Below are 989 nucleotides of genomic sequence, written 5' to 3' on the forward strand. Positions count from 1 at the left end.
GGGGGCACAGATGGGGGGCTCTGAAGGAACATGGGGGGTATAGGAGATCTATAGGGCCTGGCAGAACACAGGGGGCTATAGGGGATCTATGGGGACTATAGGGCCAGAGGGGACAGGGGGAAGCTGTGGGGGTTATCCTTAGGGATCTGTAAGGCCTGGGGGATCATTGTGGGTACGAACGATCTATAGGGAGCTACAGTGATGGCCGATATAAGGGAGTTATAGGGGACAGGGAGAATGGGGGCTATAGGGGAGAGGGAGTGTGGGGTGACTATAGGTGATGGAAGCATATAGGGGTATAGAGGGCACCGGCTGGGGGCGGAGGACAACAACAGAGGGAGTCCATAGGAGCGCTCTTAGAGGAGGCCTAAAAGGGGGCTCGATGTGGGAGGTCCATAGGAGGTGTTTATCAGGGGAGTTCCCCGCCCCTCACTCACTGCGTGCCCGCGGCCGGGGCGATGGGGGGGCGGGGGGACTGGCACGCCGTCGGGGGGTGGGTTTGGGGCGGGGCATGGCGTGGCCGAGTCCACCGCAGGGTCAGGGCAAGCCCAGGAAGGGAGCCGGCGGCCGTGGAAGAGGGAGTCAGGGCGGACTCAGGTGTTCGGGAGAGATACCCCCACGCCACTCCCGGGTATCCCCAAGCCCCGCTCCTGCCCAGTGACGTCGCGCCCGGGATCCGCCGCGCCGTTCAAACCTCCCGCCGCGCCGCGCCGTTCAAACCTCCCGCCGCGCCGCGCCCCTTGTGACGTCACTTCCCTCTGCGCGCCAATCGGGGCGCGGGACCGCTCTGCGCCGCTGCACTCCGCGACTCGGTGGTGCCGCGCCCGCCGAGGGCTCATTAGCATAACTTTGCATGTCCCCGCCCCCAGTCACTCCGCGCCTCGGTGCTCCCCGGGCAGCCTCAGCTGTCGTGCCAGGGCCGTCCCAGTACGGGCTCTCTAATCGTCTTAGTGTGATCCCAGTCACTCCCAGTGTGGTTCCCGTTGCTC

The 989-nt window shown here is 65.3% G+C and overlaps 1 protein-coding gene across 1 annotated transcript in view; it reads right to left on the reverse strand.

The window, feature by feature from the left end:
- The window catches only part of CENPA (centromere protein A), a 2,754-nt gene extending 2,241 nt beyond the window's left edge, over positions 1 to 513 (reverse strand). Inside the window, exon 1 of the mRNA XM_041398766.1 lies at positions 438 to 513. Coding sequence (XP_041254700.1) covers positions 438 to 513 — 76 coding nt within the window. The remainder of the gene's footprint in view (positions 1 to 437) is intronic.
- Between the last annotated feature and the right edge of the window lie 476 nt (positions 514 to 989).

Source organism: Onychostruthus taczanowskii, unplaced genomic scaffold (assembly GCF_017590055.1).
Source record: "Onychostruthus taczanowskii isolate IOZ18803 unplaced genomic scaffold, ASM1759005v1 scaffold15, whole genome shotgun sequence".
In the NCBI taxonomy this organism is placed as follows: Eukaryota; Metazoa; Chordata; class Aves; order Passeriformes; family Passeridae; genus Onychostruthus; species Onychostruthus taczanowskii.